Source organism: Psammomys obesus, unplaced genomic scaffold (assembly GCF_907164565.1).
Source record: "Psammomys obesus unplaced genomic scaffold, mPsaObe1.curated_primary_1811, whole genome shotgun sequence".
Lineage (NCBI taxonomy): Eukaryota > Metazoa > Chordata > Mammalia > Rodentia > Muridae > Psammomys > Psammomys obesus.
In genome coordinates, this window is record NW_026592509.1 from 395057 (window position 1) to 409176 (window position 14120).

General features: G+C 56.1%; 1 protein-coding gene across 1 annotated transcript in view; it reads right to left on the minus strand.

Annotated features, from left to right (window-relative positions):
- Nucleotides 1–662: 662 nt before the first annotated feature.
- Nucleotides 663–14120, minus strand: part of Otog (otogelin) — a 68027-nt gene continuing 54569 nt past the window's right edge. The window contains exons 41-56 of the mRNA XM_055613698.1: nt 12227–12447; nt 11987–12125; nt 10412–10606; nt 10039–10251; nt 9422–9526; nt 9187–9294; nt 8637–8738; nt 8380–8478; nt 7748–7788; nt 6756–6831; nt 6459–6637; nt 5782–5886; nt 5485–5604; nt 4696–4741; nt 2199–2278; nt 663–2113 (exon numbers count right to left, since the gene is read on the minus strand). Coding sequence (XP_055469673.1) covers nt 1913–2113; nt 2199–2278; nt 4696–4741; nt 5485–5604; nt 5782–5886; nt 6459–6637; nt 6756–6831; nt 7748–7788; nt 8380–8478; nt 8637–8738; nt 9187–9294; nt 9422–9526; nt 10039–10251; nt 10412–10606; nt 11987–12125; nt 12227–12447 — 2030 coding nt within the window. The 3' untranslated portion in view covers nt 663–1912. The remainder of the gene's footprint in view (nt 2114–2198; nt 2279–4695; nt 4742–5484; nt 5605–5781; nt 5887–6458; nt 6638–6755; nt 6832–7747; nt 7789–8379; nt 8479–8636; nt 8739–9186; nt 9295–9421; nt 9527–10038; nt 10252–10411; nt 10607–11986; nt 12126–12226; nt 12448–14120) is intronic.

Here is a 14120-nt window from a genome sequence, read left to right on the forward strand (position 1 = left end):
GAGCATCCTCCCTGTCACTGTGTCTGCTCTCTGGCTCTGGACTTCCTGCCCCCTCTCTAATGACCCATCTGAGCAATCCAGATTAATTGCCTCATTTTAAAATCCCTAACAACCACATCTGAAAAGACCCTTTGTCACGTACAATGATGGCCCCTTCACAGGCTCCAGGGATAAACCAAGCGCCTCTTTGGGGGGCCACAGCTAAGCTGCACCAGCTGTCTGAGAGCACTGTGACATACAAAAGACTTCACTTTCAACCAGCATTCTGAATTTTGGGCGTGCCCACGTCAATGCTGCTGGTCTTGGTTTTTGAGGGCAATTAGACACCACCAGCTATGGTCCTCTGTCCCCTACTCCTTCCTGCGTGTTCCACAGTGTGGGGATGCAGCTGGGGAGACCTCACCCTCATGCCCCACAGTGCAGAACAGGGTTGACACTTTGTTCGTCTTCCCTAGAAGTTTTAGCCTGGAGTAGCTGGTCTTCCAGGAGTGAAGTGTGGGCTGGAAGGCCGGGGAAAAGGGCAGGCAGTAGGGGTGCCTGGGTGGGAGTTCGGGTGATGTAGGAAAAAGCAGGCGAACTGGAGACCCCCAGGGCCCTCCCACGGATCTTCTCCCCACAGCTGATGCTGTCCTGAGTTTTGAGGCTGGAATCCACGGAGATGCTTAGAAGACTTCTTGTGGTTTATTGATACATGAACAAACAGAAGAGTTACAGAGGCAAAGCAGATGTGGGGACCATGCTGACATGGTGGCTTTACCCCATGGGGGCATCAGGCAATGCTGGGGGCATCAGCAGCGGGTCATGACCTTTGAGACCCAGTAGCACAAAGCAGTGCAGGGAGGAGGAGGTCTGCAGAGTGCATGTGGACGGGAGCTCTGGCGCTGGCTCTAGGGAGGACACTGGTTTGGAGAAAAGGTTCCGACAGGCACTCAGGGCTGCTAGGGCTGCACGCTCACATGGCTGCGCGTTCACCTACAGATGTTCTCCATCAACAGTCCCAGGTAGCACCGAGCCCGGACTTAGCTGAGCCACAGACACACACGCAGGCCCTTGCACAGACACACTTGTCACACCTTGGAGAAGAAGGCACGGACCTCAGGCCGGAAGCACCACCTACACGCCAGGGCTGCCCAGAGGGCTGGGCTGTCCACCAGCATGTGGATGGGTCCCTGGGCCCTTGCTGAGAAGCTCACTCTTCCTACATCTGCAAACCTGGCTTGAGGTTGAGCGTGTGACACGTGGAGGCACAGGCCTGGACCTGCCCTTCTCCATACCAGAATGTCAGGGCACCCCCTGAAGCTAGAGGAGCCTAGCGCTAACTCCTCAGTCTCTGAGCAGAGCCTCACAGATCTCTACAGACAGCTCTGAGCCCCCAAGCTCACCCTCTTTGCTCGGGAGTGACCTGGGCCTCTTGACACAGGCCTGAATGTTGGTTAAATCCATTTTCCTTTTATTGTGTTTCTTTCATTGTTAAGAGAGCCTATAAAGAAGCAGGCCACCAATTCTTAACCCTAAGCCAACACTGGGTTCTGCTTTGGTTGCAGTCTCTCTGGAAAGTTTCAGCCCCTCTACTAAGAAACCTGGCTAGAGTCTCAGAGGTACCAGGCCTTCAGCTTCCCGCCTGACCTCAAGCCATGAAGAGCTGAGGTCCGGAAGCCCTGAGCAATGGCACGTTCCCGCATGTGGAGGGACCCGGAGAAGGAGCCAGGATGGCCAGCAGAGCCTATTCTGGCCCCCCCGTGGATGCCGCTCACCATTACACGCACCCACACATGCGCACACGCACGCATGTGCACACAGCACAGCACAGACAAGCTCTCCACTTTAACCTCTCTCCCTTTTGTCAACTAGGCCAGCAGAAGGAGAACGAGAGGGTAGTAGGGGTGACCCGGCCGGTCCTGGCACCCAGGCCTCAGGACCACTGGCAGGCACAGTCCGTGGGCTCCTGCACTGTGTAGGGTACCCAGGTGGCGTTGGTGGCACAGAAGAGCTGCACGGAGCGGCGCTGCAGCCCCACCTCACGGCAGCACTTGCAGAAGCGGGCATAGGTGTTGACGTTGTGGTTGTAGATGCTGGCAGAGGGGCACCTCCCGTCACACGACACCAGGTTCACCTGGGGACGAGCACGTCAGCACGGGAGCCCGGGCAATGGCTGCCTCCCCGTCCCCCGCCCCTGAAATGCCCATCTCTCCACGCACGGGGGTGTTGCTCCTGCAGTCGTTCTTGCGGATGGTCATGCGGATGGTCACCTTCTTGCAGGAGCGGCCGTCCTCCTTACCTGATAGGGGCAGGGCGGACAAAACAGTTGTGCCCCAGGCTGGACTCAGGATGGGCGAGCCTGGGGTTAGGGTTAGGCTGGCATCTGGATGGGCCAGCCTGGGGTAGTTAATGTATGAGAGTGTTCCTTTTCCAAGTTGGTGCCCACACATTCACGCCCCTCTCCAGCAAGGGGAGGCCCTTTTTTAACCCGTTGTCTTACAAGGAAGTGGCACCAAGGAAGGCAGCAGCATAAGCGAGACAGAGAAAGACTTGTGGGATACTATCCAGAGCCTCTGAGCCCTGCAGCCTAAGAAGACCTGAGACAAGGGCCGGCCATCTCCACACCCAAGCCTTAGCGCTTATCTGTCATCCTGTTGGAGACTCTGGGTACATGTCCACACCCTCTCTGAGCATCAGTGTTCCTGCTCTTAGAGGACATGTGGCAGCAAGATTCTGCCATGAATGGAAACCTCAAGCCCAAACAGGATGCTTCAAAGAGCAAGCCATGTAGAGTTGAGTTCCAGAAGCCCTGAGCAATGACATGTTCTCACATGCATGTGGAGAGACCCAGAGAGGGAGCCAGGATGGCCAGTGGAGCCTATTCTGGTCCCCTGTGGATGCTGCTCACCATTACAAGCACACACATACACACATACACATACACATACACACGTGGGGTTTCCATAGCTCTCAAGCAGGGGCCGGGGTGGAACCTAGCAGCACAGAGGCTTTTCTGCCTGGAACTTCTCTCCCAGACAGACAACCACTCACAAAACTCTTCCGCCTCCCCTCTTCAGAATCTCCCACAGCCCCCTCTGAGACCTTTCTAGATCCCTCTCCTGGAAACCGCAGTTCCCCTCCCCAGCCCTCCCTGATCCCTCCTTGGCTCATTCTGTCACAGAGCAATCTGTCTGGACAGAGACGTGTCTGTAATAGCGCTCTGGAGGCCTGAGCTTGTAAGCTTGGGAGCCTTCCTCACTGTAGCACGAGCTTCGATCTCAACCCAAATGTTCTTTCACACCTCAGGAGCTCAGAGAAGATGTGAAATGTGCACAGGTCTCCAGCAGTGGTAACAGGTAAGTGCTGGGGCTTGTGTATGGGGCGGTGTGTAGACGGTGTGATGAGAATATCTATGATGGACTCCCACAGAACTCAAAGCCTCAGCCTCTAATCTACTGTGCCTGCTCTTCCACGCCCCTCAAAGTGACAGCCACAAAGGCTTTCTTTACACATGCCCACAGCTCTCGGGCTAGTGGCTGGCACACAGTGGTGCTAATTAGATGTCTGCTGGAGGCATGGATTTGCCTGGAAGCCCACCGAACCCACCAGAAACCAACTGCGTAGAATCCTTTCTCTTAACTTCTGAGACTCAACACAGAGCGGCAGGAGAATGGAGAGCCACCCTGATCACAGCCCTGTGGGCCTTGGGAGGAGAAAGGCTGGGTGTCCAGTAGGGGAAGGAATGGTGTCCCAGACAAGGCTGGGTACCGGATAAGCGGGAGTGGCTGAAGCCCAGGCGCTGTGTCTCGGCACCCAGTGTGCAATGTGGGCTAAGCAACCTTCACTGGGGGCAGGGAGTCTCCCTTCCCATCACCCTCAGAGCGTAGGGCCACCTAGAAGGGACACTTGGAAATAGCTGTGATTTTGCGTGTTTTCGGTCGTGTGTGTGCTCCAAGTGACTGAGGAGCTGTGGACACTAACCATGGAGGACTGGCAGGTCTAATAGGGACCATGGGAAGTAAGTAAGTCTCCTGGGAAGGAAGCCTCCTGAGGAGGGGCTCAGGTCTCAGGGCACATGGGGGAACACAGGACATTCAGGGAGCATGAGGTTATGGGTGATGGTCAGCCAATTAAGACCTGGAGCGGAGCGTCCTGTAGTAAGTGATGTGGGCATAAGTGGGCTGAGAAGCTATCACCCTTTAGACACAGGTGTGAGCATCCTAGAAGGGTAGATATGTGAGCAAAGATCACGAGGCTGGTTGGTCCATTCAAGTACATGTAGTTAAGATGCTGGTTGTGGGGTACCGAGGGTTTCATTAGCAAAGTGTGTGAGAGAGAGACAGATGGGTCTGCAAGCCTAAGTCTCCCCAACGAGGCAGCTTCAAGACCAGAGCTCCTGGCTACAGAGGGGAATCAATGAGAGGGACATGTGGGCTGGGGTCTTCATTGGGGACAGAGGAGGCAGGATGAAACTGGGGAGTCAGGACTTCGGCCTGGAGTGGCTGCTGAAGCAGAGACCTTGTACTGGGACAGAACTCGTGAACATTTGTCCTCTGGCCGCCTGATTGTTTGTCCCAGTGTTTGACCTTCAGCTGGTGGGTCACCCTCCGCTACTGACCTTGAGAGCCACCATCATGGATGCTAGGCCCCTTGGCCACCTGTGGGCACCCCCTCCCCTCTGCACACCGCACCCCGGTCTTCACCGTGCTCACTTACAGGTCCTGCAGCATCCTTCCAAGGATGGTACCACAGAGCCGCCGACCTAGAGGGAGCGAAGGAGTAGGTGGGAATCCAGGTTCCAGGCCAGAAGCCAAGGTCCCAGTGACGGGCAAAAACTGTCTTTGGGAGCTGGGCATGGCAAGTCTGTAACTCCAGGAGGATAGCTACAAGTTCTAGGTCAGCCAGGAAGACAAAATGAAATCCTGTCTCAAAAACCAGCGAGATAAGTAATTCATAAAGAATCTAATGTCTCCCTTCCGTGGCGCCCCAAAGCGAGCGCTCTGTAGGGGAGACTGGACCGAGGGCCTCCTGCATGCCAGGCAAGCACTGGCCCACACAGCCATGTGCATCTATTATCTAAGGAGGCAGAGACCTCCAAATGCCCATTATTAACCTTCAGAACCTTAGCAGCTCAACTGGAACCCTTAGTCCTCCAGGGATTCTCTGCGTGTTGTGTCCACACTGACAGCCTTTTACACAAGTCATCTGATCATTCTATACACACGTATGTGAAGCCTGGTTCACATATGTGCAAGAGTGTGCCTGTCTGCAGGTGTGCTCGGCCTGTGGTCCGTGCATGGCGTGCTGAGTGTCCCTGTGCTGTGAGCGATCAATGACTGGAGATGGTCCCGGGACACATGACAGTGTGATTGCCTTGGTTCGTGTTCAGATGTTTGCAGACATGAGGGTGATCGAGAAGAATGTGCGGGATTCTGACCCAAATTTCTGCCACCCATAAAACAGTGGCGCCTTGGCTTGAAGCCAGCTGCAGGGGAGGACACTGACCTTGGCACACTCGGTCTCATTAAGCGGAGGGCAGCTGATGGGCGAGCGGACAAGTACTGCGCCCAGGGGTGTGCTGCCGCAGTGATGGCGGGCACAGTCCGCAATCCAGGATGCCCCAGGCTGGAGAACACACGGGCGGGCAGTGAGGACTTGGGCAAGATGGACAGCACAGCCTAAAGGCATGCACAGTCCCGGACCGGGCTCTGCTGGTGCGCCACAACCAAGTCCGGAGCCCGAGGAGAACCCCGGTCCGAGGGTCTCAGTGGACCCGTCCCAGGTGGACTTAGGGCTGTTTACCAAGAACAGGGAAGTAGTGCCATTGGGGAAGGTAAAGAGGCAAGACACATTCCTGCAGGAGCCGCAGCAGGCTGCCAGGTCCCGTGGGTGGTCATACTCCTGGTTCTGAAGATGGAGAAGGCGCTGTCAGCCTCACGCCCACACCCACCCTCCACGTCTCTGCTGGAGCCCATGGCTTCAGGAGAGCATCTACAGCTGCTGGCAAAGGCGATCCCTTCACTTGTGGCCATGCAGGCAGGTCTTGCCTGGCTTTGCCCGGAGCCCTATTACCACCAACCAGCACCTAGAGCCAGCCCAGGGGACTCGGAGCCCCGCCTTGCAGAGGCAGCCTTGCAGGCACCCCTGGTGGCAGCACAGGTTGCAGACAGAGATCAGTTGGAATCCCAGTCCCTGCTCTTTTGATAAACAAGTCGCCTTCCCCAAGTCTCACTTTTCTCACCTGGGAGACAGGCCTGATTTTAACCCCTTTTATCCACGCAGTGTTTCTGTAGACCTTGGTAGAAGTCTACCTCCCTGGCTTTCGCTTGGCCCCTCTGCTCTTGCTGCCCCTGCTCCCAGCTGGGCTCCTCTCCACACGCTGCTGCCGCCTGCTCTCTAGCCTCGACTTCCAACTTCCCAGCAGCCTGCTGGGGCCCTGCCAGCCCAGCCCAGCCCTCCCGACTACATGCTCTTCCTACCGCCTCACAGTGCATGTCACAGAGCACAGAGGTGACGTTGATCTGGTAGAAGCCGGTGAGAGGGTCCAACACATCAGTGCATCGGGATGTGTGGCACACGCCATCTGCTGAGAGCTCCACCACAGTCTGGCCGGGCTGCATCACCCCCAGCTCACGGCTCAGGCAGACGGGGGCTTTCACTGGATGGAGGAGATGGGAGGGACGTCCTGAAGAGCCCAGCCGCCCAGCCTGGCCCCTCCCGGCTGGCCACCTGAGGCCACCACCCTGGTGCTCCCGCATCTGCCCCTTTTCACTCACCACATTCGTACTTGGCACAGCCACATACATTCTCTGTGCTGTGCATGAACACCTCGTCCAGCTGGGACTTTTCCCACTGCGGGTGACAGAGGAGGTCAGTGTCCGGGGTGGGCAGCCCGACCCCACCCTCAGAAACAGCCTGCGTGCAGTAGGCAGGAAGAAAGGGCAACCCTAAGGTCCGCCGGCAATGAGGAGCTCAGCCACTCTCCACACTGTCCAGGGAAGAAAGATGGGTGGGGAGAGGAACAGAAGAGAGAACACGTACGCTGGGACAAGGCAGGGGGCACATAATCCAGAAACAGCCTAGCGCCACTTTACACACACCTCTCACAGCCATGCAGCCTGAAGATTAAGGGTCGAAAGATCCTAATCCTGGCCCCGTGACAGACCAGCTTCACGCCCTCAGTTTCAGCTTCCTTGTTTACATAATTGAGATCATTACAGAATCACTCTCTTGGACGTGTCATAATAATTAATAAGATAATTCATTAAAAAGTCCTGGGAAAGTTCAGGCCTATGATAAGGTCTCAGCAGCTGCACCCTGTTATCACCAGCTCCACCGCCATCACCTACCTCTGTCACCATTTACATCACCATCATAACCACCTTCATCATCTCCACCGTCCCAGCAGCTCCACCATCAGCACCATCTTCATCACCGTCATCACTGCCTCCATCACCTTCACCATTCCTACCATCCTCCCTGCTTACCAGCTCCACCGCTGTCACCACATTCACCACTCACCAACCACAGCCATCATCACCCTCACCATCGTGACCATCCTCCCTACCACCTCCACCGTGATCACCACAGCCTGAAGGATCAACCAGCACAGTTAAGCTGACTCTCCAAAGAAAGGACATGGTGCTGACTTGTAATCCAGAGCTGTCTGCACTAGGTTAAAAAAAGTCATCTCCAGAAAGGGGGAAAGAGAAGAGAGGAAAAAAGGAGGAACAGATCAGGGAGAGTGGGGAGGGCAGGGTCTCCATACCAGATGGCATCTGGGTACAGGAATTGTGTCACAGTCACATTCTGGAAAACAGAAGAGGCCGGAACCTGCCTCACCAGGGAGGTTCAGACACTTCCCTGCGAGCCAGTTCCTCCCATGGCACAACTCCAGGCCTCCCCACCCGAGGTTGCTGAGCAGAGGAATACAGGGGCGCGCCTGCTTTTTTTTTTTTTTTTTTTTTTTTTTTGGGAGGGGGGCAGTCCTGAATGTCCTAACTGGGAACGGAGGGAAATGAAGCAGGCAGGCAGGCCACTTGTACATCGCCCTTTGTCTCCTCTGTCACGCAGGCCTTCTCCAGGGATAAATGCTGCAAAGACGCAACATCCCTCCGCTTGCATTTCCCTCAGGTAGGGTCCAGACTGGGCAGGGCCAGCTGTGCACAGTGGCCTGGAGGCAGCTGGGACGAAAGTGAGGGGCACACCAAGGGCCACAGGCCAGAGCAGGTGGGAGAGTCCCTTCCCGGTGCTGGGAGGAGGCTGTCAGGCCGCTTCAAGCTCAGAGTGAGGCGAGAGAAGGGGAGCCCAGCCCTTGGCCAGGAGAGGCTGACCTCAGCAAAGTTGATGGGGGGGGCTCGGGGGCTCTCCCCAACCCTGTCATACCTGACTGACACTCACCACAGGATTTGTAGGGGCAGCAGCGGTCTGGGCTCCACACCTCCACCAAGGAAGTGCCCATGCCACACTGCACCTGTGGGCAGCGGAAGCTCTCGCACACTGGGATGCATGGGGCAGGAGAGGAGACAGGAGACGAATCCGTGTCAGGCCCCTCAGGATGCTGCACTGCACCCCAGCTCTTCTTGACGTCCCCAGGGCCTCCCACAGGGCCAGGGCCTCCTCACACACGGCCCTCCCTGAGCCGGGCGGGGACGCACCACACTGATACAGAGGGCAGCAGAGCTCCGTGGTATTCCTGTGCACAGTGAGCGCCTCTCCTTCCTGACACTCAGGGATGGGATCCGGACACTCGCCACAGCCTGCGGGGATGGTGGGAACTGTCATGCAGCTCCCCTCACAGTGAGGGGAGCTTAGAGCCCCTTCTTGTAAGAGCCAGTGACCCGGAAGGACTTCCCCAGCTACTCTGGCTTGTGGTCCTGTACCCTCGAAGCTAAGACTGCCGTGCCCCTTACTGCAGTCCCGATGCCCCCGCCACTGTCCTGTAAGCTCTCCTCATAGTGAGCAGATTTGGGGCCTCCGGTATCCTGGCATCGGAACCTACACATTGTTCCACGTCTACCCACAGCACGGCCCTGAGAACACACCTGTTTGCTTGTGCCCAGCAGCCCCGGGGAAGCACAGGACCCACTTCCTTTATTGCGACTTCATCCTCTACCCCTCTCCCCCTCTCACACAGACCCCCACCCTCTCCATCACCCACAGCATCAGAAACGAGAAAGGGGCTGATGCAGAAGCCGAGCCACCCACCGCAGAAGTAGGAGGTGCAGCAGGAGTCCCCCAGGCGGCCCGAGATCAAGACCTGGTCCTGGCGGCAGCTGGGGACCTGCTCAGGCTCGCACAGGCCGGGGTCACACTCTGCGGAAGGAACAGAACGTCAGATCCGACAGCAGGCCCTGCCTGGCCCTGTTGGGTCTCCACCGGGGGCTCGGAACACGGAGCCCAGCTTCTCGGGCCCACCCACACTCCTGCCCCAACCTCTCACCGCAGCTGTAGCTGGGACAACAGGAGTCCTCCTGGAAGTGGGTGACGAGACTGTGGCCTGGGCGGCAGGTGGGAGCGAGGCCCTCACACAGCGTCTGGTTACACACTAGGCATCAGGACACACAGCCTGTCACCTGGAGGCCAGTGTCCTCGGTGCGCACCAGTTCCTCTGGAGGCCTGGCTCCTCACACTCCCCTTCACTCCCTTGCCCCACTCCCGAACGGCTGTCTGTGAGGAGCCCACAAGGCGGAGTCTGAAGAGCACCAGACGCTCATCCGGGTGTGCTGTGTGCTGTGTGTGTGCTGTGTAACTGTGTGCCATGTAACGTCCTCTCGAGGCCTAGCAGCCCCCGTTACAGCAGAACCAGGCAAGTGTGGCTGGGATAGTGATTGATGGAGTCTACATGGAAAGAGCTGACGAGGATCCCAGCCCCAGGCCTCTGCCCACTCCACACCAACTCAGGCCTCTCCTCCTGCCCCACAAGGCCTGGTTCTCTACTTCTCCCAGTGAACACCCCAAAAGAGGCTTTGATTTCCAGCCTTAGTCCAGCTGTGGGCACACGGCAGGCACAGCCGGAGCCTGATGCTCACTCACAGCTAAGGCCAGGTACGGGCTCACCACAAACGCTCCCCAGGCAGCAGGGGTCCGAGGTGGGCTGTAACAGGAGCACTTCTCCAAAGCGCGGGCAGCTCTCGGGTCGGGGGCCGGGGCAGTCGAGGGGCACGGGCACGATGCTGTCTGGGGCTTGGCACTGCTGCTGGCAGCAGCCGCTGAGGGAACTGTTCCAGGTCTCCCCCAGGGCGTGCGGCATCCCCGCGCTGTCAGTGCAAGCTGCAGTCGGGAGTGTCGGGGCACAGGGCACTCAGCTAGGAACCTTCACCCAAACAGGAACCACCGCAAGGCAGACCTCGACTGCTATGGTCTGCGGGAAGCCGACGAGGCCCTAGTGTGAGGCTAGGCGGGGGCCCACCTGGGGAGGATGGAGACCTACCACACTTGTCCTCGGGGATGCACAGTGCAGCATGGCGCCGGTGCAGAATGGTGCCCTCCGAGCACACACAGCCCTCTCCCAGCACTTGGCACTGCTCTGGGTCCAGTGGGCCCAGGATCCCATCCTGGCATGTTTCGGGGGGTTCACAAGCTGCCACACAGGCCTGGTAGGTGGAGTCACTGGAGCACAGGAAGGCTGTAGGGTGTGGCGGACATCAGGCCTAGTGTAGTTCCCTGGCATGAAGCCTACTGAGGGCAGCAGTAGGGAGGACTGAGAAAGAGCAAAGCAGCCACCTCGCCTCAGCTGAGTTCGAGTCTGGGGAGAGGCACCCGACTCATCAAAGGACTGCTCCCTAGCCCAAATGCTGCTTATGGTCTGCTTTTCAAATAAAGTTTTATTAGAACACAGATGTGCCCATTCGTTTATGGAAATGTTGGTGTCACTTAGGTTTTATGTTGCTGTTATTATTGCGTCAAGGTCTCATTACTTGAGGCAAAACTCGTCTTCCGGGCTCATTCTTCCAGGTACTAGGATTAAGGTGTCAGCTATCACAACCCATTCACTCATATAGGGTCTTTGGCTGTCTCTGCACTGCAAGGGTAGAACAGAACCCTTGAGCCAGAGCCCACAGGGCTCACAAATCCAGTGTTCGCTATATGGCCTTTTGAAAACCTTTGCCAATCCCTGGCTAGAGATCCGCGTTTCCCAGCGGTCTTGACTGCAGACAGTGGATTTGGGGTTACAGCCCAGCACACACAAGCCTGCGGGGCAGCCCTTTGGGCATTTTGGAAATCCCATTGCTGGGATTCCATCCCATACCAAGCCCCGATGGGGCTCAGTGCTTTTCCAAGTTCTCCATGTGACCAGCTAGATTGGAACTTGCTACTACGTGGAAAGAAAAAAAAAAAAATCTCACTATACACGATACTATAGTTTGTATTTTGTTGCCTTAAAAAAAAAAGCTGGTGTTGCCCTCCTCAAATTGGCTCCATACCCTGTGTCAGGATTCACGGTCTGAAAATTACTGCCCTGGGCGCTTTGAGCCTTTTCCTTTTCGCCTGTCATGTATAGATGTGGCCTTCTCCGGAGCAGTCCCTGTTCTTTCTGGAAATCAAAATGCTCTTCTCCTACCTGACCCAACTCTAAGGACAGAGGTGAGGAAGAGGCAGGTCCCATTCCTGTCTCCAAGGAGGGAGAGAGAGAGAGATCCCAAGATGAGAAAGGTTAAGCAAAGGGAAATACCAGCCAGTAATGAGGGAGGTGTGGAGAAATGGGCACCCATCGCCTCTATGGACTCAAGGCCCTTAGGAGGAAGCAATCATTACTGTGCCCATTGCAGAGAGAAATGACTCCAGTTAAAAACAATAAATTAAAATACAATTATTGCTTATTTTTCATTAATATAAATACAGCAAAAGAATTTGCTCGTTAGATAATATCAAATGTGTGCATCACTACATTTAAATACAAGTGTAAAACATTTATAGGCTCACTCGTATAATCAGTGAGGAAAGAACCGACTAGGCTGGGGCAAGTGTTGGCTTCGGGTGGCCCGAGACGCCCCTCCCCACTTACGGCAGTAGTCGGAGCCCCGCCACTCAACGCACACGTGGAACTTGTGGCACATGGCCACGTACACGGTGAGCGCCACGCAGGGCTGCTGCACGTACTTGGTGTCCCGGATCCACAGCTCACAGAACGACTCCGGGGAGACCTGGAGGAGTGCATGGGCGGTGCTGCCCATCCGGGCGTCCGCATGCCAGCTCTGCCTGACCCTGCCCGGGGGGCCTCCCCTGCTGCACTCCCGGCACCTACGAAGCTGTGGCAGGCGCTGAAGGTGCGGTTGGCCACCATGCGGAGGCAGGGCGAGCAGTCTGCCGTGGCACAACTGTCGGGGCGGAAGCGGGTCTGACCCTCTGAGGTCAAGGAGCTGGGCACTTGCCAGCTGTCGAGAAAGGGAGCAGGGTCCTCTGCCTCACTCAGCACAGACCCGTCCTTCAGAGTCAGGTCATTGGCTGCGTCTCCATCACAGATACCTGAAGGGGGCATAATGGTCCCAGTGGGCACAAGCCCAACGGCTCCCCAGGCCCTCTGCTCTCTCCCAGAGCCACCGCAGATGGTTCTGAAAGGTGTCACTGCTGTCTGCCGAGTGACAGATGAGGAATGCGAGGCACAGGGAGGGAAAGGGCCTCCCTTTCCCTGTAGGAAAGGGCCCAGCAAGGCATTTAGGGATAAAGGGCACAGTGCTTTGAACTTTAAAATGGCTCAGGGACACACGCACACACACATATACACATATGTATGTAGTACGCACATGTATGTATTGTATGTGTATACGTTGGAGAGCGAGAGAGAGGCGCGAGATGTGAACAACAGTTGCATCTGGGGAAAAGGCAGTGGGGACCTTAGGCTACTTTTTCAATTTCTGTGTCTGACGTGTCAGAATGGAAAGTTATCCCCTCAGCCTGCTCCGATGCAGACTGCTGGCTAACCCTAGCAGCTGCTTCCTTTTCTTTCTGGAATCAGTCATCCATTTTCCCAGATGCTCTAGCAGTTGGATGTGACCGTGTGGCTGCGGCCCAGCCAATGGAGTGTGAGTTAAGGTGAAAAGCATTTGCTACCTGCTGCCTAGACCCTGCTGTCTTCCCTCTGTGGAGTGGAAGCTCACACTGAACATCAAAGGGCTGTGAGAAGGAAGGAATGTGGAGCCGTGAACTGTCACTAGCCATTTGGGAAGTCACGTTCTCAGGAAATATGCTTCTGTGTGTTGGGTAGTGAAATGGAGGCAAGGACGCTCTCACAGCTCTCGTGGCTGCACCTCCATGGAATCCCTCCCCTCCAGGTGAGCTCTCGGTGCCAGATACCCACGTGGTTTCTTGCCTAAGGGTTCTTTTGTGTTACTTTTCCGGCCCACAGCCTCCCACCTACCAACCCAGCTCTGCAACAGCCACTGGGTTGCAGGATTTTAGCTAAGTGCCAAGGGAGACTCTCCAAGTCTCACTGACCTCAGCATGCCCCTGTGGCCTAGCAGGGGTCTCGGTGTTTGTGTCAAGGGTTACTTCAGATGGAGCAGAGATGTGAACGACCTGACTTCCATTCTGACGCCTCCAACCACCACTTTTGCGCACATAAAGCATTACTTTGATTTTATTAATTTTCTTGACAGTGACATTTTGGATCTGGGTTTTGAATCACCAAAAGGTATCTCATAGGTGTCCCAGGAAGAACATGGCCTGCCTGGATCCTGCCATCTTTGCCAGAGGTAAACAGAGTATGGTAGAAAAGATGGCAAAGAAGATGCGGTGATGGCAATGGTGGCGGTGCCTGCGGTGTTACTGGTGAGGGCAGTTGAGGTGATGGTGGTGGGGTATATAAAGGAAAGATGTTTCGTCAGTGAGAATGGAGGCTCTGGAGAATAGAACCTTGTTTGTTTTGTATTCCAGGTGCTGGTACTTAAAGAATGGAGAGAGACAGGCAGGCAGACAGAGACAGATAGAGACAGAGAGACGAAGAGATGGAGACAGACACAGAGCCTGTGTCGCCCACAGTCACAGTCACACCAGCCTGCCATGCAGTGGCGCTGCAGGGGGCAGCCTGTGCCCACTGCTCCTGCACCTGTGTTCCTAGTTAACAGGCAGCCGATAGAGTGCTGTCTTCGGCCATGCTGTGGTCTGAGGAGCCCTAACTGTGCACGTCAGAGGAACTCTGC